At 48.4% G+C, this 26680-nt stretch overlaps 2 protein-coding genes and 1 non-coding gene across 21 annotated transcripts in view; 2 read left to right on the top strand and 1 right to left on the bottom strand.

The window, feature by feature from the left end:
- Nucleotides 1-9532, top strand: part of Ubap2 (ubiquitin-associated protein 2) — an 89174-nt gene extending 79642 nt beyond the window's left edge. For 9 of the 19 annotated variants that reach the window (XM_063287609.1, XM_063287606.1, XM_063287610.1 and 6 more), the window contains 11 exons: nucleotides 10-49; nucleotides 2107-2284; nucleotides 3016-3085; nucleotides 4470-4745; nucleotides 4995-5042; nucleotides 7052-7130; nucleotides 7325-7530; nucleotides 7795-7894; nucleotides 7984-8091; nucleotides 8165-8229; nucleotides 8320-9530. In XM_063287609.1, the coding sequence (XP_063143679.1) occupies nucleotides 10-49; nucleotides 2107-2284; nucleotides 3016-3085; nucleotides 4470-4745; nucleotides 4995-5042; nucleotides 7052-7130; nucleotides 7325-7530; nucleotides 7795-7894; nucleotides 7984-8091; nucleotides 8165-8229; nucleotides 8320-8694 (1545 nt within the window). In that variant the 3' untranslated portion in view covers nucleotides 8695-9530. Of the gene's footprint in view, nucleotides 1-9; nucleotides 50-2106; nucleotides 2285-3015; nucleotides 3086-4469; nucleotides 4746-4994; nucleotides 5043-7051; nucleotides 7131-7324; nucleotides 7531-7794; nucleotides 7895-7983; nucleotides 8092-8164; nucleotides 8230-8319 lie in introns of all 19 variants that reach the window. The other 10 variants (XM_039109842.2, XM_063287614.1, XM_039109838.2 and 7 more) reach the window with 4 other exon arrangements.
- On the top strand, nucleotides 1456-1532 carry Snord121b (small nucleolar RNA, C/D box 121B). The gene has a single exon (XR_005505412.1). It is a non-coding gene; the product is annotated as a small nucleolar RNA SNORD121A (small nucleolar RNA).
- A 3082-nt stretch (nucleotides 9533-12614) lies between the features above and the next one.
- Ube2r2 (ubiquitin-conjugating enzyme E2R 2) overlaps nucleotides 12615-26680 on the bottom strand; it is a 58548-nt gene continuing 44482 nt past the window's right edge. Inside the window, exons 3-5 of the mRNA NM_001127573.2 lie at nucleotides 24010-24107; nucleotides 14647-14781; nucleotides 12615-13275 (exon numbers count right to left, since the gene is read on the bottom strand). Of these exons, the coding sequence (NP_001121045.1) occupies nucleotides 13056-13275; nucleotides 14647-14781; nucleotides 24010-24107 (453 nt within the window). The 3' untranslated portion in view covers nucleotides 12615-13055. The remainder of the gene's footprint in view (nucleotides 13276-14646; nucleotides 14782-24009; nucleotides 24108-26680) is intronic.

Raw genomic sequence — 26680 nt, 5'->3', positions numbered from 1 at the left:
TCTTTGTAGAACGGACATGGTGGTGGCCGAAGTCAGCACACAGTAGACAGTAAGTGTCTATTCTTGTTATGGCTGGTGGTTAGTGCTCCAAAATCAGTGAATGCGTCCCTGGAAACCACTGGTTTGTTTCTGAGAAGGTCTTCACTCATGGCTCTGGCTGGCTTGGAGCTTGTATGTCGACCATGTAGACCCTGCCAGGATTGGACCAAGGATGCATGCCACCACACCATACCCCAAAACCACTTTTTATAGGCAGTTGTATCCATTCAACTGCAGGCTCATCTGGGAATCTCAGAGTGCAGCTAACAGGCGCTCTCCTCTAGCCACTCTCTCTCCTTTCCTGTTCTTGCTCGAGAGAATACTTCTCTGTGGACTTTATAATTTATAAAGTCATCCATGGGTCATGAAGGTACCTTTTGGGCTCTGAAATTGGGGTGGAGTGTTTGGTGGGATCTTCATCCACTTTCTTATCGAGCCAGTTTCATCCTCAGAATCATGTTTTAGAAGACTTAAACCTCTCTTTGTTCTTGTTTGATTTTTTGTTTTTGTTTTTGTTTTGTTTTGTTTTGTTTTCTGAGACAGGGTTTCTTTGTATAACCTTGGCTGCCTGGAATTTGCTCTGTAGACCAGGCTAACCTTGAACTCAGATCCACCTGCCTCTGCTTCTAAGTGCTGGGATTAAAGACTAAAGACATATGCTGCCGCCACCTGGCTAATACTGTAGCCCATTCCTCCATGACCCACACTGGATTGAATCATTGTTGTTCTTCCACACAACCCAGCACCCATCCTCTTTAACCCTAATTATTTATATCCTAGTGTCAGTGTCTACCATTTCCTTCCTTCTACTCATTGACATCACTGTCTTCCCTCTCACAAGTATGCAATAAAATACCCATGACACTCTATCTTCTACTCTCTGTCTGCCACTTGGAGGTCTCCTCTCTAACTGAATTCCCTTAACCCTACTCAGTTACGTATGCCTGATTTCTGCCACCACACTATCCTGCTAGCAACAAACAGTATTAAAATATTGAATATTAGCTCAATCAATAGAGTGCCCACCTAGTGTACATGCAGCTCTGAGTTCTAGCTCCAGAACTGCATACAGAGTAATAGTAGCATTTGGAAGGCTGGAGAATCAGAAATTCATGGTTATTACTGACTACATTGTGAGTTTAGACCCTGTCTCTAAAAGAAAAGAGTAAACAACCCCCCTCCCTCCAAAAAAAGGGCAAAAAGGGTGTGGTACACAGTGCAAGTCTAGCTTTCAGAAGTTCAGAGTCATCCTCAATTACTTAGAGAGTTCAAGGTTGGCCTGTGCACGAAGCTCTTGTGTCAGAAAAAAGTGAGTTGACCAAGCTGCAGGCCGGCCTATCCCTCCTGCTTTCAGCTGTCTCTTCTGTCAGAGCAGACCTCTCGGGATGTCTACAAGAGGAGAGCGGCCTCTCCTACCTGGAAAAGGCGATGATGTTTCCAAGCACATATCCGATGCCTATGTGTGGATGATGATATCACTGAGTCTTTTCCGAAGGCCATTCCGTGTGTCCATGTCCTCCTGAAACATAAAACTTTTACTACCTCTGCTCCGTGATTAATCTTTTGAAACAAAATCCAAGAAAGCTCCCACTGTGCTTTTGCAAGAACAGTTGGTGTGAATTCTTCCTGCAGAGTTGAGATGAATAGACCTTTCCACATTTGCCCTCGGTGCCCATGCACTCTGGCAGCCTTTGCATTTGCTGGTGCCGAGTGGGTGGAAGCACTAAGGAGGCCTTGCACGTCTGCTCTTCACTCCCTCATGCCATGCTTTTGAAAGGAAATTTGTCTCACTATGCACACATCAAGTTGTGCCCATCTTTTTTGGGTGTTCGTGTCAAGCTTCTGGAAATGAGAGAAATATGTCCTCATCAAGAAAATTTAAAGGTGTCATTTTCTGTTCTTTGTCCAAACCTATCACTTCTGGTTTTGAGGTCCTATCTGCAAGAAATAGAGCTGTCTGATGACATGCTTGTCCACTGTTCTAGGAAACGTATCATGCTGTACATCTTAACTGCATGTGCCTAGATACTGAGTGTGTCTCCCTACTGAGAAGTGCATGTCTTACAGCTACTTCATCCGTTCCAGCTCCAAAGAAGACAGACCCTTCTGCCCTTCCGTCTGTGAGCTCCCTCCCCAGCCCCTCCTCCTGCACTGCACTTCTGCCCCCTTCGTCCCAGCACACTGCCACTTTGCCCGCCTTGACTCCTGGTGAACTGTCCAGCAGCCCCCTTTCTCAGCTCAGCAGGTACGTCAGTCACAATGAGAAAAGAAAGGGATGGAGACTTGTGGGCTCTTGTCCAGCAAATGCCATGAACAAAAGCCATGTGTTGCCTCTGATAGGGAGATCCCTATCTTAGGGCATGGCCTGGGGTTTGGCCTGGTCACATCCCAAAGTCACTAGGACTCCGAGGTCTCCTGGGGAGCAGAGGAAAGGCAAGCACTTACTTAATGGCTGTCCTGTCCCCAGTTCTTAGCCCAGCCACTTTAATGTAGAGTGAGACTGATTTTACGTATCTCACTTAGGTTTGTCCTGATCCCACAGATATATTATTGTAATAGGGTGCAAGAAAAGGGGGGATCAGTTTGTCATCCATACCTTCTGGGTAGAGTTCTTGATCCATTTGGTTCAGAACGAAAATGTTTGGTTGGAGCTCAGAATCTGATGGAATTCCTTGACTCTTAGTTTTTGAGCCGCGCATACACAGAACCTCTCTTGACTGGCTATGTTCTGAGCTTTCCAGGTTTGTTCCTGGTTTGACAATTTTTATAGCCACAAAAAAAGGTGTAATTTATTGACGCCAGGATGTATCAGGTATGTCATAGTGAATTGCCCTGTAGGCCATTTCTGAGCCAGGAGGACTTTGCCATGGGAATCTCTGGGCATGAAGTCTGATGTCCGGGTGTCTTCAGGGGTAGGGATTGCTACTGTGGATAAGTGCGCTTGTTTGGACATGTGGTGCCATTTTTATCTTGTAGCTCCCTCTCTAGCCACCAGAGCAGCTTGTCCTCTACCCATGCAACGCGGTCCACAAGCACGCCACACACTGTAAGTGTCCACCCCTCCCTCCCTCCCTCCCTCCCTCCCTCCCTCCCTCCCTCCCTCCCTTCCTTCCCATGGTTAACTGGGAAATGGGTTCATCTTGATCTGAGATTGATCCAGAGTCTCATGGTTTACTGCCTTAGAACCCTGTGCTTTCTCTTGGGAGATCAGGGATGAGCTTGATCTCAAGGACCTGGAGAGGATTCTTTTCATTACAGAACACATCTGCTCAGCAGGGACAGTTTGTTTATTGGTCTTTTTTACTTGACACTTTGTTGCCAAAAGGTTTGTTTTCTAATTCCTGTCTGCAGATGTCTTTAATTGTCCTGCCTCGTGGCCTAAAAGATAGAATTAAGTCGCATTCTAGTGTGTTAATGTCGTGGGGGGTTTGCTAGTGGTAGTGATTAGATGTCCGCTTTAATCAACCTTTGTACCCTCTTCCCATGCTTACAGATAGACAGTTTGAGGGAAGCAGGCTGGGCTAGGAGAGTTTCAAGGTGGAACTGTCAACTAGGGAATGCCCTTAATGTCTCCCCCAAACATGTCAGTGCATGTGCATGTTTTTTAATGTGAATGAGTGTTTGCCCACGTTCTTATGTGCATCATGGTTATGCCTGTGACCCACAGAGGTGAGGAAGAGTGTGTCAGACTCCCTGGATTTAAAGTTACAGGTAGTTAGAAGACGCCAAGTATATGGCTGGGACAGACCCAGGTCAGCGAGAGCTGCCTGTGGTTTCCATCACTCACCGCGTCTACAGTGCCTTTGTATTCACATGCATGAGTCTGTTTTTGTCTGTGTGTGATTGCAGGTACCCAGAGTCTACAAAAGGCAGGGGGGATCTTAGATCCCCTGGAGTTGTGAGCCTTCTGGTACGGGTGTTTGAAATAAAACATGGATAGCTCTTCTGTAAGAGCCGTGCCCTGAGCCACTTCATGCACCCTATGATAGTCGTGTTCATGTATTCATCTCTCTCTCTGTTGTCTCAGACAGCACTGTTCAGGGATTTTCAGTATCTTGTCTTTGTTTGCTTCCCATCCTTGGAGAGCTGCCTGCTCTTCCCCTGAGACTAGCTATGCCTGCAGTCTGCTCTTCTTGTGGTACTGGGGTAGGGCCGAGACATACCCTCCAGAAGAGCAGTAAGTACCCTCATAGGTTGCTTGGTTGGTTGGTGGTCTGAGACAGCCTCACTGTCCTTGATGGCTAGATCCGGCTTTGCCACTAAATAAATGTCACAGTGATCCCTAAGACAGAGTGGCTCCCTCAACTTACCGTCACCCAGTACTGGCATTGGCTACTGCCTGTCTGTCCAGCCATAGGACTGTCCTTCTGACTGTTCCAGCTCCATCTTCCTTGCAGTCAGACCCATGTGTCTGGGCTTTTGCTTTGCAGCATGCCAGTGTGGAGAGCACCCCATCCTCAGCTGCCTTCTCAGCAGCCACTTCTGCTCCAAGTGCCCCGTCCTCAGGGGTTGCCCTGCCTGGGAGCATGAGCACCGTGAGCAGCCTGTGCCTGGGTGGGACCACTGTGAGCGCACCTAGCAGCAGTACCAGGGCCACAGCCTTGGTGACCTCAGGCAAAGCACCCCCAAACCTTCCTCAAGGGGTGCCTCCTCTGCTACACAATCAGTACCTCGTGGGCCCTGGAGGGCTGCTTCCTGCTTACCCGGTGAGTAGATCTAACTCCTGTTTGGCTTAACCTGGTGACAGTGGTTGTGAATTAGGCCTGGACTGCCCATCTGTCCCTGTCCCTGTCTCTGTCTGTCTCATCCCTGAGGTGTCCTTCTCTAGAGTGTACTTAGTAGGATCTTTTCCTGTAACATCTGACCCAAGTCTCATTCTTGCATGGGTGTGTGTGTTTTGGCTCCCTATATGTCTGCAGTGTGTGGTCCCTCACATATCCCCTGATTCTCTACAGATCTACGGTTATGATGAGCTCCAGATGCTGCAGTCACGGCTGCCGATGGTGAGTGCCAGACAGACAGACGGATGGCTTAGTGAGGACCTTGACAATTGAAACTCATAGGTTCCTTCTTGCATGCTTGACAGCTACTATGCTGGGCCTTCAGGATCCTCAGCTATGGATCTCCCCCAGACACGTGGCTTGGTTTGACCATTGTCTTGGTAGATAAGGGCCATTGCTTGATCCTGGGAAATGATGGACTCTGGGACCATGAGTACTCACTGTAAGAAGACATGGCTCATACCAAATGTATCATCTTACTTTCCTGCTCCACTTAAAACAACAACAACAAAAAACAGCTGAACATGGACATCCCTTCCTGTAGGCCAGCATCTGAGAGACTAGACTTGAGTCAAAGACCAACCTAGACCACATTCTGAGATCCTGACTCAACAAACCTATCACACAATCTATGAGTTGAAATGCAATCCTGGCTTCATCTGGTGCTTGGGTGCATGGCTGCATTCATGATGGCAGCATTGCTGTTGGGGGGGGGGCAAGTTGGCTGACTTTATAAAGTATCATCTGGGACTAGCCTATATTTACAAGAGTACTCAGACAGGGTTGTCTCTTTTGACCCTAGAGCAAGGATAAAGGAATGGATCTTGTGAGAAAGGCACAGAGAGAAGCAGGGAGACAGGGGCAGGATTGCCCTCTGGGTACAGTCTCAGCCTGATGCTTTCTAGGGAGTATGTCAGTGACAGATGCAGGATGTGCTATTTCCTGGTCTCAGGAAGAAACTGCCCAGTCATAGGGCTGCCTGCACTTGCTGCAGTACCCACTCCTTCTCTACATGCCTTCCCATCCCTGTGTTGCCTGTCTTCTGTCAGGCCGGCCAGAGTCCTCTCAGAGCGAGAGGCTGGCTGAGGGCCTGCTTGAGTCTAACAGGACATAGAAGAGCCCCTGGGTAGAGTCTAAGATGGCCTGAGTGATACTCACAGAGAACCCATCCTTCCTTGGGGGTTTTCTGGCCTCTCTGTCCACACCCATGAGTCTCCTTTTCCTTTAATTTTCTGTGCACAAAACTTTGGCTAGTATTTATGTAGATGCACCATGCATGTGCCTGATGACCAGAGGACAGATGACATCGTATCCTTGCAACTGAAGTCACAGTTGTAAGACACCACACGAGTCACTGGAAGTGACCCAGTCTTCTTAACCACTGAGCCATCTCCAGCCCCTCCCTTTCCCATTTTAAAAGTTCTTTAAATTTTTCTTGAGTCTTGTTTAGCCTTCCTTTGGATCTCCTCATCTGTGAGGGCCTGTCTGGGCCTCATTCCTGTCAGCCTCCTTTGTCTCCAACTAGTCCTTCGAGCTCCTTTGTCATCCGCCCAGTTCTTTGTGCTGCTTAAAGTTCTGCCTGAGCATCCCGTGTCCCCTGAGTGTCCCTGGACTGCAGCCGTCACCAGCTGCTGTGTCCTGGTCTAGCCTGACCTCTGAGCTCGGGCAGCCCAGAGCCCGGGGTGGTGAGGGCCAGGGCTGGGCTTCTTCACCCCTGAGTGCAGCTTCTGTAGCCTTCGTTTGCACTCTCGCACTGCTGTTCTCGCCTGCCCTTTAGCTCTGTTGCTGGACCACTTAGGGCCTAGACTCTTGGTCCTGTGCCTGCCTAGCACTGCTTTCTGCTTTCCTTAAGTCTTCTAGGCTTGGTCTCTTTTTCTCACGGCTGTTCCTTTAGTGTCTCACACAGTAAGGAGCTGTGAGGTTGGTTTGGCCTGTAGCATCTACCAAGTCTGCATGTGCTGTGAAGGGCTATGAGATCGGCTGTGTCTGGTCTAGGCATTGGGGTTTGGCATTCTGCCCACACGTTGTCAGCTAAAGCAGAGGTTCTGAGCAGTACACACGCAGGGTACTGTCATACGTGCAGCTCTCTAGATGGCTGCCTGTCCTGGGAGTGTGGCATCACCTAGAGTGTTCAGTCACCCAGAGTGTGCATACATGTTCTGACAGCTGGATCTGCTCTCTCTGGGGCTGGGAGAGACCATTGCTCAGTGAGTCTCCTTGGTCTTTCCTAGGATTACTATGGAATTCCCTTTGCAGCACCCACAGCCCTTGCCAGCCGAGATGGGAATCTAGCTAATAATCCATATTCAGGTTAGTTGGCTCAGCGGGCAGAAGTTGGGGAGGTGATGGGCTGGCCTGGCTAGCCATGGAGGCCAGAAGGTGGATGAGGAGGGCTGAGGCAGTCTTTGAAGGTGTGAGTACTTGAGCTGGCAGGTTGATCTATTCCTGTTTGTGACAGCTGCTTGGCCTTTCCCCTGGTGATACAAGAGTCAGTCTTCTTCTAGGTGATGTCACCAAGTTTGGCCGAGGAGACTCTGCATCCCCTGCACCTCCGACGACACCAGCTCAGGCACAGCAGAGCCAGTCTCAGACCCACCACACGGCCCAGCAGCCCTTTTTGAATCCTGCTCTGCCACCTGGCTACAGCTACACCGGCCTCCCCTACTACACTGGCGTGCCTGGTGCCTTCCAGTATGGGCCCACTATGTTTGTGAGTATTTCTGCAGCTCATTTCCTGGGCTGTGGTTCCTCTTCCAGCGTCTGTCAGCAGCAGATGAGTGTAGCCACGAGCCTGTTTAGTTGCGTTAGCTTTGAAGGTTGTTGAGGGCTCAGGTTCCATTCCCCAGCTCAGCTCCCTGAGGTTCATCATTGCACTCAGGAAATGTCTTGGTTCTGACTTCATTTTGCCCGAACAAGCCAAGGCTGATCTCTCTACCTTACTCGTATGCTCACACTCACCTCTTTTCCCATCCAGGTCCCTCCAACCTCAGCCAAGCAGCACGGTGTGACCCTCAGCACTCCCCCGACCCCTTTTCAGCAGGCCAGTGGCTATGGGCAGCATGCTTACAGCGCAGGTAAGGACCACACCATACCCAGGACCGAGGGGCTCATCTTGGACAGACCTGCTTAGCCCACACATGCGTCTTGTGCCTTGCCATGCTAGGTTATGACGATTTGACCCAGGGAACAGCGGCAGGAGACTACACCAAGGGTGGCTACGGTGGATCATCTCAGGCACCAAACAAGTCGGCTGGTTCTGGGCCTAGCAAAGGTAGTGTCAGCTCCTCTCCAGGACTGTAACCTGGGGTTGCTGTGTCCTGTCTGACAGTTTCTGTTCTTCCTAGGGGTATCAGTATCTTCAGGCACTGGCTTACCCGATATGACTGGTTCTGTCTACAACAAGACACAGGTGAGGTTGTTCAGTGCCACCTTTGGGCACAGGTAGATTTGAGAAAAGTGCAGTTCAGCCCGGCCTTCTCATTGTCGTCTTTATTCACAGACTTTTGACAAGCAGGGATTTCATACAGGGACTCCACCACCTTTCAGCCTGCCCTCTGCCTTGGGCTCCACTGGGCCCCTGGCTCCTGGCGCAGCCCCCGGCTATGCGCCTGCGCCGTTCCTGCACATCATGCCGGCCCACCAGCAGCCCCACTCCCAGCTGCTGCACCACCACCTACCACAGGACGCCCCGGTGAGCGCAGTGATGGAGGCAGCCTCCCCACTTTGGGCCTGGGGTTCCGTTCCAGCCTTTATAGCCTTTTCTCCTCTTCCTCCTCAGAGTGGCTCTGGTCAGCGCAGCCAGCCCAGCTCCCTGCAGCCCAAGTCTCAAGCCTCCAAACCCACCTACGGCAACTCTCCATACTGGACAAACTAGATCCTGAAAAGGAGAGGGTGGGCTCTTGGGCAGGGTATACTCTGGGCAGGAGAGAACACATGGAGCACATTTCTGGGAGCCCGGTGCCCTTCCTAGAATTCTGAGACATAACTGTCAGCTGAGCCTCTCTATGGGAAGCCTGCCTCCCAGACCCACTATTGTATGTAATGTATTTATGTATGTATTTGTAAATGTGATAGAAGCCTGGAAGAGCTGGGCTGTGGCTACGGGTAGCATACAAGTGTGCTCTCCCGGTCTGGACACCGTTACTATAGCCAAGTAGGCCCCAACCCCACCTTTCTGCCTGCAGTCTTTCTATGTGACCCCAGCTCAGTGGGCTGCTGGGTGTGCCACTGAAGGACTCGTGGTTTGGGGCCAGGTCAGTACCAATGAAGAATCACGACTTATCTCACTCCCTGTGAACCATTATGTTTTTCCCTCTGTAATTACTTCATACTTGTTTTTGAAAAACTGATCCTTTTGTCATTTGTCATGGTCCCCCTTCCAACAAATCTTAATCTGGAAATAGAAGTGACCCCTGTCCAGCATAAGCCTGGTGCCTATATGTCTGCGCACAGCAGGGGCTTCTGCTTTGGGTCTGGTCCTGCTCTAGAGACTTGTCTTTTCTGACCAACCATTTAAAAAAAAATCTGAACTACGTCTCAGAGATGTTCAGCCAGTCAGCTCCTTTATAAAGAAATCAAAGATCTGCTTCCTTCTCAGTGAAAGCCTGTCTCCAAACAAAGGCTCCTTTATACCAGTTGTCCTGAGCCAGGTGGGCAACTGTTTCAGGGTTTTCTCTCGCCCAAACTCCACCTAATAAAGTTCTGAGAGCATGCTGGGTCTCTGTGTGCTGTGGCTAAGGGAGATGGCTTGGGAGAGGCACTATCTCACAGGGGGTGGCCACTTGAATTGCTGTCTCCTTCTTCAGGGCCTAATCTGTGCCTTGGCAAGTTCATGTCCCTTTTCTGGCCACCTTAGTAAGCCTCAGGACCACGGGCCATCTTTATATGGCCCAGAGAACAGGAGTGCCAGGACAGTGCTGTCCAAACCCCAACTGCTCGTCAGCTAAGAAGCCAAGTGCCTGGACTCAAAGCTGGGGGGCTGCTAGACCCGGACAGTCACCGATCCTCCTGCCACTCACTGTCTATGACTGTTGGTTACGTCAGGGGTCGGCGACAGGCAATGTAGAGTACCCTGTGTTGGGGCTCTCCACTGTTTCAGAGCAGGCTAAAGAGAGAAAAAGGAGTGTACCGTATTCAAAATGCTTTAGGTGAGCTCCTTAGTCTAGGCAGAGTTTGCAACTGGCCATAGCTACATGTGGGACCCTTTTTTTAAAAGCAGTTTTTTCGATTAATCAGTGTTGGAGATTTTAGAGATCACGATATGGAACATGGCTATACAGTTAGTGGTCAAGACATCAAACACTTAAAGCTTTTGGCCCATGGCTTAGGACCCTAGCCAGAGCCAGAAGAAAAGGCAAATGTCTAACCTGTTGCTCCTTCTCTGACCTGAATGCTGGAATGAGCAGCATGGTGCTGCTGCCTGCTGCGCTCTAGCACAAGGTGGGTGAACACAACTCTGCTGGCCCAGGGTGGCAACGCCCTTCAGGCAAATTAAACAAATGTCCTTGCCCTCAAGGGTCTATCAAAGTATGGCTTTCGGGTGATTAGCTTCTCAGAAAAGGTCTGGTGGAGCCCAAAGAGTGGTTTTAGCAGAGACCTGGCAATTGTCAAGGTGACAATGAGGTGCATTTTTAAAATGAGATGGGGGTGAACCCATGGGGAAGTAGGAATACAGGTATTTTTTTATTTCACATTTTTATTAGTAGACAGATGGGCAGAAAAAGACAAACCACTAAAGGGGAAGCCAACAAAATGCATCAGATAAACTTCTCATAATTTAAACTGAAAAGCCATCTACAATTTTAGCTAAGAAAACTATTAAAGTCAGGGTATCCGCTGGTTTCAGTTGAAGTTGCATCTGAAGCTTTTCAGTTGTAAATGTAAACCTCCTTGAGGGCTGGGGAGAGACCCAATTCCCCTTCCAATGGACAGGATCAAACAGAAGGGAACCAGCAACAGTGGCCAGGAGAAGAGGGTTAAGAAGTGATTACAAAAGGAGTGAGGCTAATAGAATCTGGAATGGTAAGAGCTGGGAGATCAAGAGGAGCAGCAACGGAATCATGATGGCGCCGAGCATTCACTCAGAGCCTTCGCTGGACCCAAAGGAATCCTGTTCTTCTCAGGCCAAGTAGACAGCACCACTGTGCTCAACATTTCCACTTGCACCCAAAAACTACTCCCAAAAGGAAAAATTAACACTCGAGACTTTTCCAGCTTCTCGGGAACCTAAGTCTGGACCAGCCTGTTAAGTCAGTTTAGACTACAGCATCTGGCTGCCAGAGTCCACATGGCCTTGGAACTGACCACACCACACCCCCACCAAAGGCTGAGCGGTCCACTCCCACTTGCCTCTCTGGCTGCCCGAATCAACAGGCCCCTCAGGCCAGCAGGGCACCTCCCACAGTGCCAAGTACAAGGTGCGAGCCCTGGGCTTAGGTGCTTTAGGATCAGAAGGGTTAGTTTTAGGGTGCCAAGAGAGTATAGACCAAACAATTGGCTAGGGGTGGCCGCTGGGGAGAGATCAGAAAGTATTTGTAGATCTGCAGGCTATCTGGGAGCAAAAGCTGCAAGTGTCTTTGCCGTGGCCCTGTTCAGCACAGCAGCTGTGGTCCTGAGTCAGGAGACTCGGGTACAGCCTGTGGGGATAATTTCTCTAAATTTCAATGCTCACGTGTTCAACAGTAAACATTCTCATTTAGTAACAGACGAAACTTAAGAGGCCAGGAACTGCTGAGAAATCCCATTCATTCAGGAGTGTGAAGAGAGAATGAAAAAACCCTGAGATCAGAAAGGAAGGGGAACCATGGAAGGAGGAAGCATAAGTCTACTTATGGAGGGAGGGTCAGGCCTTCCCAGTTCCCATCTGCCCTTTGGTTCTTTCTGAGCTGTGATCTGAGGATAAGGAAGGACCCTGGCACACAAAAATCTCAACCCCCTATCCTTGAAGTCTGGTTTCACAGTTGCTAAACAAAACCCTCTTTAAAGTCCGGGATGAAGCTGCAGGGAGCCGCATGACTGACACCTGGGAACAAAGCTCCACAGACCACCTCTGCTTGCTCTCCTTGGCCCAAGTACATTGAAAGGAGCGGGAAGTCCAGACCATATCCAATGAGGAAGACAACCATTCCCAAGTTGCACACATCCACAATCATCACTATCAGGATGAGCAGCTCAATGAAAACCAAAATCCTAACACATGCACCTAGGATTAATATTGGGTAATTAAAGGTGTTTACTTAAATAAAAACCTGGGATCCACCCTCTCCCAACAGCGGCCACCAGCAGTCCTCATTCTTCCCCATCAGAGCCATCAACCAACACTGGGATAGTTCTGTTTTCAGAACTAGAAATTCACACACACTAACTTCCACCACCACCCCCGGCCCCACCTTCTGGTGGAAAAAGTTATCCTACCTTTAAAATAAATAGCAACCAAGTGCTCAGTTCTATGTAAAGTATGAATATTTATTTCAGGCTTTAGATCCCAATCAATTCCAAAAAACAAAATCTGATATCTCCTCAGAGTAGCTGCAGCCTCCGTGTTGGGATGGTCTCACAGAGGCAGCACATTTCATCAGACTTAGCGAGCGTAAGTCCCTGATGCCCACCGCAGCCCAGCCTTAGGAAGGGAAAGAAACAAAACTCACCACCACGGGGCTGAACAAATGCACACGCACTAATGTAAAGGAGCAGCTAAACCTTGGCAAATTGGCTTTTTTTTTTTTTTAAGTTTGTTTTGTGGGGTTTTTTTTATTTTTTATTTTTTTTTAGGTTTTGTTGTTTTTTTTTTTTTTCTTTTTTTTTTTTCCCATTTTCTTTTGCTACCCAATATATGCAGCACTTGTGGACTCCCAGTGGGCTCCCAGCTTTAAACACAATGTCTTAAACAGACTAATTCTTCAAGAATCTAGAAACAGACAAAGGTGTTTTGCTGTGAACACTCTGCAGAGATGGGGTGAGGGGGAGTTTGAGGGGTGGTGGCTGTTTTTAAAAAAGAATCAATACAGTGATGGAGGGAAGAATGCAAGGATTCAGACATTCTGTGGAGGGAACTTCCTCTCCAGTAAGGTCCATAAAAAGGAGCAAACTGAGAGCTGCAAGGGGAGTGAGTCAGCAGGGGCTGTTTGCTTCCCACCCCATGAGTAAGTTTTTGCTGAGTGGCCACTGTAGATCCCCACTTGCTCCCCTCCCTTTGGCCTGAGACGTCAGGGCAGTACAGGGAACTGAAGGAACATGTCACGACTCCTCATTTCCAGAGTCATCATCATCATAACAGTCGGCATCTTCTTCCTCCTCGTCTTCGTCATCAATGTCGTCGTCATACAGGTCGTCATAAAGCAAATCTGAGCTGTTGTCATTGGAAGGCACTTTAGTTTTGATGCAGTATTCTGCCAGGGTTGTGGGGACCTTCACTCCATCCTTTTCTGCTTCAGCTTTCGTGGCTGAGACCTGTTTCCTGGACAGAGGACAACATAGGAACATTTGTAGAGGTCTGTCTATCTAGAGAGGGTCTCAGGCTAACCCACGTGGCTTCGCCTCTATAATCCTCCAGCCCTTCGCCGGGAGTGCTGGGATTATTAGGGAAAGCCAGCACACTTGGAATAGGTGAGTCTTATAACTGTGCATAACCAAGACTCCTGTCACTCACGTGTCTCACGCCACACAGCAGACATCCTGCATCATGCCAAGGCTCTCAACCATCAGGCACCTTCGTATCATGGAGAGTCTTTGCCCTAACACTTCAGTCTTGTTTGCAGCAAGGTCTCCTCCGTTTGCTGCTGCAGAGATCAGGCTAGCTCGAGAGCATTTCAAAGCTCTGTCCTCTGCCTCCCATCTCCTGCTAAGGGTTGGGGATTGTGGACGCATGTGCACTACTGGCTCTCTACTCGGGTTCCGAACTCCTGCACACGTGAGCCAGAGGCCCAGCATGCTTAGTGCCTTGCATTCATGCAGCTGATTACTAGGCCAGACTTTCCCCTCACCCTCTAGGTTCCCCCAGTCACCCAGTTTCCCTGTGTCTGGAGTGGCAGAGCCGAATGCTAGGTAAGAGGTCCTGCCAGAGCCACGCCCTGCACTGGTGCAATGTGCAGGGCTGTGCACACCACCTGGCCTCCCCCATTTGCCTGCCTGGTTCTCTTTTCCATTGTCCTGTGAGGGCTTGGCAAATAACAGCTCTGCAACAAAACCTGCCTGCCTAAGTGTGAATAGCTTCTGGCCTAAAGTACAAAACCAGCCATTGAGACTGGGGAGGCGTGGCTACTGGAGAAACTGAAAAGAACACCACTTTCCAGAAGCTTCAGTTTGTTGCCAGGCCTTGCACATGGATGTTCTTGTAGCTCCTACAGGCCTTTACAGTTTACACTAACTACCTTCGATTCTTGATATGACTCACTCAGCCCAGTGGCTGACCACTAAACACAAGCAGGGCACAGGCATGGACACTAATCCCACTACTTGGGAGGCAGAGGCCGGATCTCTGTGTTCAAAGCCAGACTGGTTTAAACTGCCTCGCATGCATGCGTGTACGTGTACACACATACACATACACACACACACACACACACACACACACACACACACACACACACACACACACACACACACAACCAAAACAAGCCCAGAAGTTCTACACTCCTGCCCAGTGAGTTCTCTTTATTATTATTATTTTTTACTGTGTTTTGTTTCTGTTTTGGGTTCTCTTTCAATAGCTAAATTCATCAGGTTACTACTCCATAAATACAACTGAGAATTGTTCTAAAGTACACAGAATATTGAAATTTGAACTTAACCCCTTAGATCCAGAATGCACACGATTGATCTGCCTTACCTAATGATCTCAGCGTACTCCTTGTCCTTTCCTTTGCTGTCCCTCCATTTCCTGAACATGACTGAAGCATCCACATTGGCTGGAGAAAAGGTGTTGGGCTCATTAAGCAGGGAGATTACACTCAGCAGGATAGTCCTGAGAAGGAAAGAACCCACAGTGAATCTCCACGTCCATCGTGTCCACAAGCACAGTTTTTTTTTTTTTTTGGTTCTTTTTTTTCAGAGCTGGGGACCGAACCCAGGGCCTTGCGCTTCCTAGGTAAGCGCTCTACCACTGAGCTAAATCCCCAGTCCCGCAAGCACAGTTTTTAAGAAACTTCAGTTTTAAAGTTTTTCCCCTTAAAATATTTCTGATGCAAATTTGAGGTCATAATATTTGATGACTTATGAAAAGTGGATTATGCAATTTTGTTTTCAGGGGCCAGTGAGATGGCCCAGCAGGTAAAGGAACCTGCCACCAAGCCTGCTGCTCTGCGTGGATCACTGAGTGAAAAGGACAGAGGACGAGAACGCCCCACAAGCTGCTTTATGCTTCCACACCACAACATGCAAATATAAATTCACATACAGTAAATGTCATTTCTTTTCTTAGGACCAGAAGCCACTTCAACCACCAGAACTCCAGGCAGGCTACCCGCACAGGACTACTCTGTGTCCCCAGCACCTCCCTGCTGGAGCAGAGGCTCAAGAACTCAGCCCTGAACTCTAGTGGAGACCCCCCACCCCCCAGTTCAACACAGGCCACAAATAACAGAAACCAAGAAACAAAATACCCATCCAACAAAGACAAACTCAGAAATCAAATGTTGTGCTCTAACTGGACGTCTGCATGTAGAAGAATGCACATAGGTCCATAGCTACCACCCTTCACAGACAAAAGTCTAAGTGGATCAAAGACCTCAGCATAAAGCCAGACGCACTGAACCTGACAGAGGGGGCAGTAGGGAGAGCCATAGGAGACAACTTCCTCAACACAGCACCAATAGCATGGGCGCTGAGATCGACAATTAATAAATGGGACCTCATGAATCTGAAAATCTTCTGTAAGAAAAGGGACACTTTCAATAGGACAAGATGGCAGCCTACAAGAATAGAAAAGATTTTTCACTAACTCCACATCCAACAGCGGGCCAATATCCAAAATTATATAAAAAACTCAAGAAACTGGACATCAACAAACCATATAATCCAACTCCGGGACACAGATGTAAGCAGGATTCTCAATAGAAGAATCCCAAATGGCTGAGACGCACCTAAAGAAATGTTCCAGCATCTCAGCCATCGGAGAGATGCAAATCAAAATGACCCTGAGAGTCTACCTCACACCTGTCAGAATGGCCGAGATCAAAACCACAAGGGATGGTTCAGGCTGGTGACGATGTGGAGCAAGGGGAGCGCTCCATTGCTGGGAGAGTGCAAACGTGTATGACAGTTCCTCAGAAACTGGGACTAGATCTACCTCAAGACCCAGCTATACCACTCTTGGGGCTCCATCCTTCCAAAAGGACACATGCTCAACTATGTTCACAGCTTTATTCATAATAGCCAGAAGTGGGAAACAACCCAGATGTCCCTGAATTGAGGAATAAATAAAGAAAATGTGATACCTTTATATAATGGAGTATTACTCAGCTGTTAAGAAAATGATATCATGGAATTGGCAGGCAAATGAATGGAACTAGAAAAGATAATCCCAAGTGGAGTAACTCAGACCCAGAAAGACATCGTGGAACGTACTCGTCAGGAAGTGCATATGAGCCGTCAAGGGCAAATGCTAACGTCCACAGGCCCAGGAGGCTGGCTAGGTAACAAGTAGCTCTCCCTAGGAAGGGAAATAGGAAGGGAGTAGATTCTGCTAAGGAGGGAAATAGAGGGATCAGGGCACGGTGGGGGACACAGAGAACACAGGAGAGACTGCAGGAATGGAGAGCATTTATGGGGTGATGTGGAAACCTGGTGTAGTGCAAGCTCCCCGGAACCCACGAGGATGACTTTAGGGAGGACTCCTAGTAACGGAGGATACAGAGCCTGAACAGACCGTCTTCTGTAACCAAGGCTGTAACCAGTGGTGGGCCTAGGACACCAACCAGCCACAAGACCTTCCACCTACAATCTGTTCTTCCTGCAGACATGCCCGGGTAAAGGTGGCACAGAACTGGTGGGAGTGGCCAACCAATGACTGGTCTTCTTTGAGGCCCACCCCACAAGAGGAAGCCTAACTGGACAGCCCAGAGACCTATGATAGGAAAACAAAACAAAAAACAAATGATTCCTAATGATGCCTCACCTACCTGTCATCAAAGAGGCTTCTTGGCAGCAGAGGGGACTGATACAGAGGCTCACGGCCAGACACTAAGGGGAGTGCCAGCCTAGGCTGGAGGTCTCCATCAGGCTCTTCCCTCAGGAACCCCATAGAAGTGGGCGAGAAGGAACTATGGGAGCCAGGGGGTCAAGGACACCAGGGGAACACAGGCCACAGAAGCATACATAGGGGCTCAGAGAGGGAAGTGACAATTACAGTCTGCGTGGGTATGTGCCAGGTTCTCTGTATGTTATGGTTGTGTAGCTCGGTGTTCTTGTGGGTCTCAACTCTGACTCTCTTGCCTGCTCCTGGGACCATGATCCTCCCACTGGGCTGCAAGGAGGGTTTGTGCCTCGACTCACTGTGGCTTGTTAGCTACGTTCAGCCGATGGACTTGGGAGGTCTGGTCTTACTCTGAGGAGAGACAGAGAGGTGTGTGTGTGTGTGTGTGTGTGTGTGTGTGTGTGTGTGTGTGTGTGTGTGTGTGTGTGTGTATGTGTGTGTGTGTGAGAGAGAGAGAGACAGAGACAGGTAGAGAGAATAAATTACAAAAAGAAATTCTCAAATATGTTTTGGGGATAGAGAGAGGACTTAGTGGCTAAGAGCAAGTACTGTTGTTCTAGACCCAAATCTGCTATGTAGCACCCAACACCCACATCCCACATCAGGCACTCACGCAGCCGCTTAACTCCAGCTCCTAAGGATCTGAAACCTCTGGTCTTTTTGGTCACGTGCACATACCCACAGACAGATACACAAATGCATAATTAAAAATCAGTAGATTTTTTAAAAAACCTGTTTTCCAGCAATCATCTGGCTAAGCCATCAAGCAGGCGGGGAGGAGGCAATGTCCGCAATCTCAGCACACCCGAGGTGCAGGAGCCAGAGCGAGAGCCTGCTCTCACGAAACCAAGGGAGTCACAAGGGAGAGAGGGAATGGCATGTCTGATTTGAGGCCAGCCTGGTCTACACAGCAAGTTCTTAGCCGGTCAAGGCCACATAGTAAGACCTAGTTTCTAAATAAATATTTAAATACATAAGTAAGCAAGTGAACTAAACAAACAGAAAACAGACTGGCCTTGTGTTTCCCTCCCCCAGGCCATACCCACCCACCCCGAAGAGCACTGAGAAAGCAAAAAGAGCTCATTCTTAAAAACCTTAGCGTAACCCAGGGTTTGGTGGATGGGATTTACAGGTTTAGTACAATCTGTCAGAGGTAAACTCCGCACAGTGCTGCTGTCACTGACATCAGCTCTATATTCCACCCTGACTCTGCTAATTAGAAGGATCTTTGAAAAGGCAGACAGTAATACCAAAAGATAACCCAGTTAAAACTGTCCTTATTGTATATTTCAACATGGAAAAGATACTTAGAGAGGACATCAGGGAAAGAATCCAGTTCTAACTGGGAGAACAGAGCAACACATGGTAAAAAAAGTAGTTTCAATGGTTGACATATTGGGTCTTTCTCTTTATGCTGCTAAAGCAACTGTGACATTTTAATGGTGTCGGCTGAGCAGTGCTGGGACGCTGTTGCTGATGTTCCCAGGACATACTGCAAAAACAAGGATTCCCTGGTTAAAGGCACAAAAGTGCAAAGTCTAAAAACTAAGACTGAAAGGCCAGCCTGGTCTACACAGTAAGTTCTAGGATAGCCAGAGCCATGTAGAAAGACCCTGTCTCAGAAACAGCAGCAGCAGCAACAACAAAAGCCCCCTAAGATTGGGGAGGCCTCTGGAGATCAAACAGCTTTCACGCAAGACAGGTAAGCAAAAAAGTAACTTAAGAAATTTGCATGAGTATATGAAGTGTTGTGCGCATGCGTGTGCACACACATCACATAGGTATGAAGGTGTCTATGTGAAACCAGTCTTCTCCTTCCACCTTTCTGTGGGCGCTGGGGATGGAGCTCAGACCTCCAGGTTTACAAGGCAGAGCTAAGCACGGAGGCGGCACACACCAAGCAGTTTGAGGAAGGCAGGACAATAAGGCGCGCAAACTTCAAAGTTCACATGAGCTACACAGACAGAGCAACCTGAACAAACTACAAAAACAAAACAAAACCCCTTTGTTGTGCCCATTTTGCTGACAAATCTTGCAGCAGACCCTGGATCTCTCCCTTTCAACAGGTTGTACAAGACCAGACAAGAAACTCTTACCCGCATCTGTGGCTGCTGGACTGCGTACCCCCATTCGCACCTACCAAGACCACTTTTCCACCTTTTAGGAAAAGGAGAGATGACAGGTACTTCTGGAGAGGACCTCAGAGAAAGCAGCTGTCAGGTCAGGCCATGGCAAGAACTAGAGTCGGTTTCTGGCCGTTTCCCACAAACAGGAGACAAAGGACCACTCACCAGCATTGTCCTCATGGGGTTCCTGGACTTCAGTCCTTCAGAGATGGCAAAACCATCAAACTTCAGTTGATAACAACTGGACTTTTTTTCTTGTTTATTGCTCTACTCAATTCCCACAACCGTATGGACTCCAGCTCTTAAAAGGTTCTACATACTCTTTAGGTGACAAAAACCCTTGCACACAACTCTTCCTTAGGGATTCACCCACTCACATGCCAACAGTCGCAGATGTGAGCACAACTAGACCGGATTCAGAGTTTACTGACAATGCCTCGGTCAGGCAGGCTGCTAAACGCTGACAGTTCAGCAGCAGTGCTGATAGGAAGATCACCTGTCCATCTGTCTGTCTTTCACGGGTGGCATCATTACACCTGCTGAACATTTGGGAGGCAGAGGCAGCAAATACATGGCAAAGCAGTCTGCAGAACAAATGCTTGGCAGCCAGAGCTACACAGGGGACATAGCACTTCCACAAGTAACCCTCAAACAAATCTAGCAATTTACCATCGTTAGAAAGAAGCTCCAGGGCTGGAGAGATGGCTCAGTAGTTAAGAGCACTGACTGCTCTTCCAGCGGTCCTGAGTTCAAATCCCAGCAACCACATGATGTCTCACAACCATCTGTAATGAAATCTGATGCCCTCTTCTGTGTGTCTGAAGACAGCTACAATGTCTTTTAAAAATTCTTTTTAAAGAATAAATCTTTAAAAAACCTTTAAAAGAGAGAGAACATCCAAAGCGTGCTGGTGCGTGCCTGTAATCCCGGCATGCAGGAGATCGAGGTCAGCTAGGCTAACAGTAAATTCCTGGTTTTTGTTTTTGTTTTTTTAAAAACAAACAGAACAAACAACAACAAAACAAAACCTTTGTCTCAACAAATAACAGAAACGAGGAAAAAAAAAAGGAGAAAGATTCGCTATTGTTGCGAATCATGAGGGGACACATTCCTCACTTGGCTCCCAAAGACCACCAGGTAGTGCCAAGCAGACAAGGCGGTTTCGGACTGAAGTAACAACCAACAGCATGCAGCACAGAGACACAAGACCCAAGAGAGTAACCAGCTCTAAAGCAAAGGGGCAAAGGCCTCAAGCACCCTAGGGCGTGACTCCAGAGCCGCCCAACAACAAAACAGCCCGGTGAGAGCAGAGCACACCTCCCTGTTAGGATAAAGAGCTCTCCTCCCCTCTCCCTTCTCTCCAGACAGGATCTTACTGTAGTCTTACATTCATTATTTAGACTGGCTGGCCTTGAACTCACAATCTACAATCTCTACCTCTTGAGGGGTAGGATTAAAAGTATGTGCCACCACAAGTAACCAAGGAAAAACAGTGTGACTTCCTGGTAAACAGGAGGAATGCAGCAGCATCCAGGAAGGGATGTAATGATTAAAATCTCGTTCCAGGCTTTCTATCAGGGCAGAGGCTTATTCCCCAAAGTAAAGAATCAGAGACATGGAGTCAACACTCAGCCTCTAAAAAGAAGCACCACCAATACAGGGAGACCACTTCCTCAAAGCCAGGGTGTGCACCAGCCCTGCCTGAGAAATAAGCACCACACTCACACTTCAAGGGATAACCAGGATGGGGGTGTGTGACCAACTTTAAATGAACTCTTAAAGACTTCTAGAGCAACGGCCCCTCTTATCCTCAGAATACCTCAAACTCCACAGGACCAGACTGGAAATGTAACAGCGACCTACAGTGTTCATCCCTACACTAGGTGTGGGAAACTCACAACAGAAGCAGGCATGGCCGCATCCCTGTAATCCCAGCCCTGGGGGGCAGAGGCAGGTGGATGTGTGTGAGTTCAGGGCCATCTGGGTTATAGCATCACTTCTGTTGGGGAGTCCCTGCAGGTATCCCAGCTGGCGGACACTGAACCTCAAAGAGAGGAGGATGAAAATTCACTACAACCTTACTTAGTCAGTGATGCTGGACCAAACTTCCACAAAGGCTGATCCTGTGGCTTAATCTTACACCGTTAAACACAGTAAAACCTGATGTAAACCAGGGGTTGGGGTGTGGTCTCCACATGACAAGTCTCACAGTAAAGCCTCAGGGACAGCTATATAAAAACTCCTTTACAGATACCCGACCTCGGCAGAGCACCTGAGACCTTCACTCTGAGGATCAAGGCTCCCGACTGGGAACAGTGCACGGGGCTCGGGCCCAGAGAGGATTCGTAATAACCATAGGGTGAGTTCTCACGATGGAGAACGCAGGGTACTTGGGTTTCTTTCGTAAGGATGAGTCCTCCTCACTGAAGGCAAAGCCCAGGATTAGAGCCTAACCTACTCTGAGGATTTGGGTGGAGGGTGGCTCCTAACAGGATAGCAGGGGCCTCTGTTTCTCTCACTCCAGCATTCTGGGTAACCAGCCATCGTCCTTCCGTCCTCTGAAAGCAGGCCCGTGCGCTCCACCAGCCTGGTTCCTGCAACCCTTCCTTTAAGCTTGGCCTCCTAACTGGGGCCAAGGAGAACAAAGTGATGCTGCCCTGGTGAGGATGACAGCTGCTAAGTGACTAAGAGGTGTGCAATACACAGTCAGGACACAAGCGGGGAGCACAACTTCAAACGTGTAAGCTGTTTTGTTGCTAGACTTTCTCAATCCTTTCAGACCACAGCTGACCATGGGAAACTCAAGTAATGGAAAGAAAAGTACACTGTCTGCTCAACTGCAGCTCATAGTAGCCTGGGAAGCAGAACATGGCCTCTCAGGCTGCCTCCTAGACACTTATGACCTTAGAGTGGAATAAATGAAACTTTCCGTACTTAAGAGTCTGTTACCATAGTCCCTATTCAAAGCCTTTGCTATACAGGGTTCTTCTCAAAGCAAAGAAGTAGAATGCATTTAAACAAAATGTTTAAAATATTTTTCATGCACTCAGCATTCAGATTAGATGTGCCATGTGGAGCGGACTGGGGCGATGCACGCATGCAGCTGGCAGCTATTCTGCCCTCTGGCAGGGAAGCAAATTGTCATCCCTCACCTGACAGCACACAGGGCCCCAGGCAGCTCACTGACGGGTGCTGTGGAGCCGCTTTGCTTCCTCACTGACTCACGACTTTCAGCACCAGGGGAGTATAACAGAGACTGCACCTCACGGAAGCAACAAGTCTTTACCTTCTCTTTGTCTGCACCCCACCCCCCAAGACAAGCTCTTCCTGTGTGGTGCTGGCTGCACATGTATTATGTAGACCATGTTGGCCTCAAACTCACCGAGATCCTCCTGCCTCTACCTCCAGAATGCTGGGGTTAAAGGTGTGCACCACCGGGGCTGGGGATTTAGCTCAGTGGTAGAGCGCTTACCTAGGAAGCGCAAGGCCCTGGGTTCGGTCCCCAGCTCCGAAAAAAAGAACCAAAAAAAAAAAAAAAAAAAAAAAAAAGGTGTGCACCACGACACTGTCCACGAAGTACATTTCTTACTACATCAAAACCATAATTAGTTGGGCTGCCTAAGCTCCTCAGAATCACCCAGGTGGGGTTGGCAAGCTGGATGGGAAAAAGGAGCCTGCTACCCGATGAACAGAATTGGTTCTTGATGGAAGAGAGAACTGATTTCCATAGCTCTGGCCTCGGACCTCAGCACCTGAGGTTGGTCAGTCGGTCGGTCGGTCTGTCTGTCTGTCTGTCTGTCTCTCTCTCTCTCTCCCTTTATATATACATAACACAATTTAAACACAAAAGTTAAGGGATCTAATAAGGAGTAAATTCTAATGTAAGAAGAAGAAGCAGGGGCTAGACAGATGGCTCAGTGGTTAAGAGCACCGACTGCTCTTCCAGAGGTCCTGAGTTCAAATCCCTACAACCACGTGGTGGCTCACAACCATCTGTAATGAGATCTGATGCCGTCTTCTGCTGTGTCTGAAGTACAGTTACAGTGTACTTATATATAATAAATAAATAAATCTAAAAAAAAGAAGCAGATGAGGAAAATCAGAGTCCCAACCAGCACTGCTCAGGGAGTCAACACCAGATTGATGCAGGTGCATGTGTCAGTCAAGTAGGAACTGCACATGTTCCAGAATCAGGTGCTCCCCTATCCCAACTCCACCTTCAGTCACCGTCACTACAGGCCGATGTGCTGAGTCCACTGCCAGCACTGTGCACATCCTCCCTACGCCCATGCCCCATGCCCTCCTATAAACCCGAGCCGTCACAGCTGCTCTCTCTCTTATCCCCACTCAAAGGCCATCACCTTTCACATCCCCCAACTCTCCAATAAATCTGTTGCGTGAGGTCTGTTGCACGATGTGAATTCTGCAGTATTCCTTAGCATGCTGGTCACCAGGATACACTTTTACCTTGAAAGCCGTTCAACACACCCCCATGCAATAGCAAGAGAGAACGTTACAAACACAGGAAAGATTCTGTTCACAGATTCAAACAGAATGAGACACACCACATATACGCCCAAACGAAGATTCAAGGAGTAGATGTCTGTACTCCCTGTGTGTTTGGGAGGTTGAGGTAAGAGATTTACTTGAGTCCAGGAATTTGAGGCTGGTCTCAAAAAATAGCCAGGTTAGTGGTGGAACACACTTTTAATCCCAGCACTGAGGAGGCAGAGGCAGGTCAGATCTCTGAGTTCCAGGACAGCCACAGGGCTACAGAGAGAAAGAAACCCTGTCTCAAAAAACGAGCCCACCAGCTAACCAACAAATAAATGGAAGCAAACCACAACACAGTCCACTCCATAGAGCACCTTACCTCACATTCTGAGTAGGATTCCACCTTTCAGAGGGCAGCTCTCCACTCTGTGGGTCATCTACAGGCGGATGAAGGATTGAAATGCATACATCTCCATTCTACAAGACAATGATACAATGTTCAGTAAAATGTAAGAGACTGATACAAGCAAGCTGCAGCCCCACACATCTGCAACCCAGGCGGAGGCCCAGCTGGGCCACTACAGTCTCTCTCTGTCTCTGTCTCTCTCTCTCTCTCTCTCTCTCTCACGCGCACACACACACACACACACACGCACACGCGCACACATGTGCGCTCTAACCCCATGCCTTGGTAGATATGAGAGTTTGAGGCCAGCCTGGGCTATACAGCAAATTCCAAACCAGCTAGGGCTACATGGTAAGAATCTGACTCTAATAAAACAGAACCAAAAACCCAAAAATGTGATAAAGTTTTTTATTAAAATTTCTCCATGCTCAATTTCTAAGTTGAAGAAGAATTAAATATTATAAAATTTTATTCAGACCGGGTATGGTGGCACATGTCAGCACTCAAGGAGACAAGAGGCAGGACGGTCACTCCAAGTTTGAGACAGCCTGATCTATATACATATTAAGTTCCAGGCCACCTAGGGCTATTATTCCTCAAGCAGAACAAAACTTTTGGGGTAGTCTCCAAGATAGATGTCTGTCCTGTCTGTAGCATCATCTTTCTGAAGCAAACAGAACAAGCAAGCATGGTACCTGCTAAGTATACGGTTACCAACTGACCGCTGTGCTATACGATCTGCATAATGCATAAGCACTGTACGAGCAAATCTAACAAGCACAGTCAATACATCAAACACACAGCCACAGGGAGGTATCTAAATAAACATATACTCAATAGAAAACAGGTCAGTAAAACAGTCATTTGTTTCTTTTCTCCCCCTACCTTCCCTTTTCCTGTGGTTTTTTCAAGACAGGTTTCTCTGTGTAGCCCAGGCTGTCCTGGAACTGTGTAGCCCAGGCTGTCCTGGAACTCTGTAGACCAGGCTGAGCTCAAACTCAAGAGCTCAGCCTCCCAAGTGCTGTGATTACAGGCGTGGCCACCACTGCCTGGCAAGTTATTTGTTTTTTAAATCTCAAGAATGGAGATAAGAGTTAAAAGTTTTTGAACTGATAATATATATATGATGTGAGGTATAAAAATTATTATATATAATCAAATTAAAATACATGCAGACGGCTAGACGGTGGTAGCATAAGCTTTTTATTCTAGCACTTGCAGAGGCAGGGGGATCTCTGAGATCGAGGACAGCCAGGGATACACAGAGAAAGCCTGTGTAGAAAAACTAAACAAACTACTTCTTTGTCTGTGTGAGGGAGTCAGTGGTCACCACCATGTCATTTCCTCTCTGCTTATTTTTTGAGCACTGAGATAGTCAACTACACGGCTTAGCTAGGAATCAGTAGGAATCCTCCTGCCTCTGCCTACACCGCACTGGAATTAGGTCTGCACTGCACTGTCTCACTTGGCTTCTCACAGGAGCTGGGGACGTGAGCTCAGCCCTCATGTCTGCACAGTAATCACTTTCCTGAGGCATCACCCAAGTGCAAAGCACTTTAAAGTGTGTGTGTGTGTGTGTGTGTGTGTGTGTGTGTGTGTGTGTGTTTTGAATTTCTTAAATTATATGTATGTACTGGGAGGAACAGGGGGAGGGAAAACTGTAGTTGGGATGCACTGTATGAGAGGGAAAATGTCTCTTTTTATGAAAATGTCTGTCAATCAGCTGGTCTTACTATTGCTGTGACGGAACACCGTGACCAGAAGAAACTGGAAAGGGCTCATTTGACTTACACTTCCTCAGCACTGTTGGAGGAAGTCAGGACAGGAACTCAAAGGAGGCAGGAGCTGGTGCTGAGGCATGGAGTGGTGCTTCTTAACTGCTTTGTTCCTCATGGCTTGCTTGGCCTGCTTTCTTATGGAACCCAGGAGCACCAGTCACCCCCAACACGGCGAATGGGCCTTTCCCATCAAGGGTGCCCTGCACACCAGGCCCAGCCTGACTGCCGCTCTGGGGCCACTGCACGTCCATAGCCTCTGGGAGCTGAGCAGAGATGAGACAGTAGAAGGCTGGCTAGACAGTGACGTGCAGAGGGGCTCCTAGTGGCAAAAGCTTCTGGAGAGCGTTCTCTTCCCAGGCAGTGTTACAGCTCTTGTGTGACAGATGCTCTCAGACAATGGAGTAATTCTCACACATCTTTATTGCTATTGGCTTGGTCTGAAATGTTAGGGACGCCTCATCTGTATGTGGAGGCACTGCCCCTCCGTGACTGATGGCCACAATTCTCTCCATGGTAGGCTGTGGCTATGTGACCAGGGCCTGGTGACAGGAGCAGGTGAAGCTCCTAATGTTTGTCCCTTGTGGGTCCCTGGGTCTTCAAGCCCAGCTCGATCGTACTAGGCTTCCTCTCACAGTCCACTGCCCCACAGTGTCCAGCAATCAAATCTTTAAAACAAAAAATAATATGGAGAAATGGCTTTGACACAGGACCTAAGTTCAGTTCCCAGCACTCACATCATGCAGCTCACAACCACCTGTAGCTCCAGTAGGTCTGAGGTCATTGTCTTCTGCAGACCCGCATACACAGGTGTACACACCCACACACAGTTGTACACACGCGCACACACGCACACACACACAGGTGTA

Source organism: Rattus norvegicus, chromosome 5 (genome assembly GCF_036323735.1).
Source record: "Rattus norvegicus strain BN/NHsdMcwi chromosome 5, GRCr8, whole genome shotgun sequence".
Classification (NCBI taxonomy): domain Eukaryota; kingdom Metazoa; phylum Chordata; class Mammalia; order Rodentia; family Muridae; genus Rattus; species Rattus norvegicus.
Note: the sequence above shows the minus strand (reverse complement) of the source record. Positions and strands in the feature narration are given on the sequence as shown.